General features: G+C 48.3%; 1 protein-coding gene across 1 annotated transcript in view; it reads left to right on the top strand.

Annotated features, from left to right (window-relative positions):
• ubtfl (upstream binding transcription factor, like) overlaps nucleotides 1-835 on the top strand; it is an 11411-nt gene that overhangs the window by 2845 nt on the left and 7731 nt on the right. Inside the window, exons 3-4 of the mRNA XM_087175552.1 lie at nucleotides 73-171; nucleotides 609-830. Of these exons, the coding sequence (XP_087031678.1) occupies nucleotides 111-171; nucleotides 609-830 (283 nt within the window). The 5' untranslated portion in view covers nucleotides 73-110. The remainder of the gene's footprint in view (nucleotides 1-72; nucleotides 172-608; nucleotides 831-835) is intronic.

Raw genomic sequence — 835 nt, forward strand, 5'->3', positions numbered from 1 at the left:
TTTTCACACACATTCATCTTCTGCAGTATAAAGTTGTATTAACTGTGTGTGTGTGTGTGTGTGTGTGTTCAGAGGAGGGAGGGGGCGGAGTCTTCTCCGTCAGGTGCTGCATGATGAACGGCAGCAGCAGTGTCTCCACGGCTCAGAGTGCCAGGATCAAAAGCGAACCAGGTAACAAACCACATTCATCATCATCATCATCATCATCATGTTCAGACTTGAGCCATATCAGTGACACACATCCTTCATCAACATGAACACACACTATCGTTTATTCTGACTGTCTCAAACACACACACACACACACACACACACACACACACACACACACACACACACACACACACACAGCACCAGCTGTGGATTAATCCGCTGCTGAAAATAGTGTCCAACAAACACTATGTTTCCTCCTGAGACTTTCCACTAATGGAATCATGAATTCAGTGTCAGTTTATTAGGAACACTGAGATAAATGACACCTGTCAGTGTAACGGTCATCAGGGAGAGCTGAGAGCCACAGGCAGAGGGGGACAGTGTCGAGGGACGGACCAAGGGACTGCTGGTTCCAGTTCGATCATTTTAATAGAAAGCTGTGTGTTCGCACGCAGATGACTGGACTAAGGAGGACTGTCTGACTCTGCTGGAGAGGATCCGCAATCTGCTGCCGGACGGAGACGCCATGAAATACAAAACCACAGAGTCGCACTTCGACTGGGAGAAAGTTTGTTTCGGCAGCTTCACCGGAGACATGTGTCGTCAGAAGTGGCAGAAAGTCTCAACTGAGGTACCAGATCCACACCAGATCCACACAAGATCTACACCAGATCCACACCAG

Source organism: Seriola lalandi, unplaced genomic scaffold (genome assembly GCF_002814215.2).
Source record: "Seriola lalandi dorsalis isolate HSWRI2012SDOR001 ecotype SW California unplaced genomic scaffold, Sedor1 jcf7180002054475, whole genome shotgun sequence".
NCBI classification, from domain to species: domain Eukaryota; kingdom Metazoa; phylum Chordata; class Actinopteri; order Carangiformes; family Carangidae; genus Seriola; species Seriola lalandi.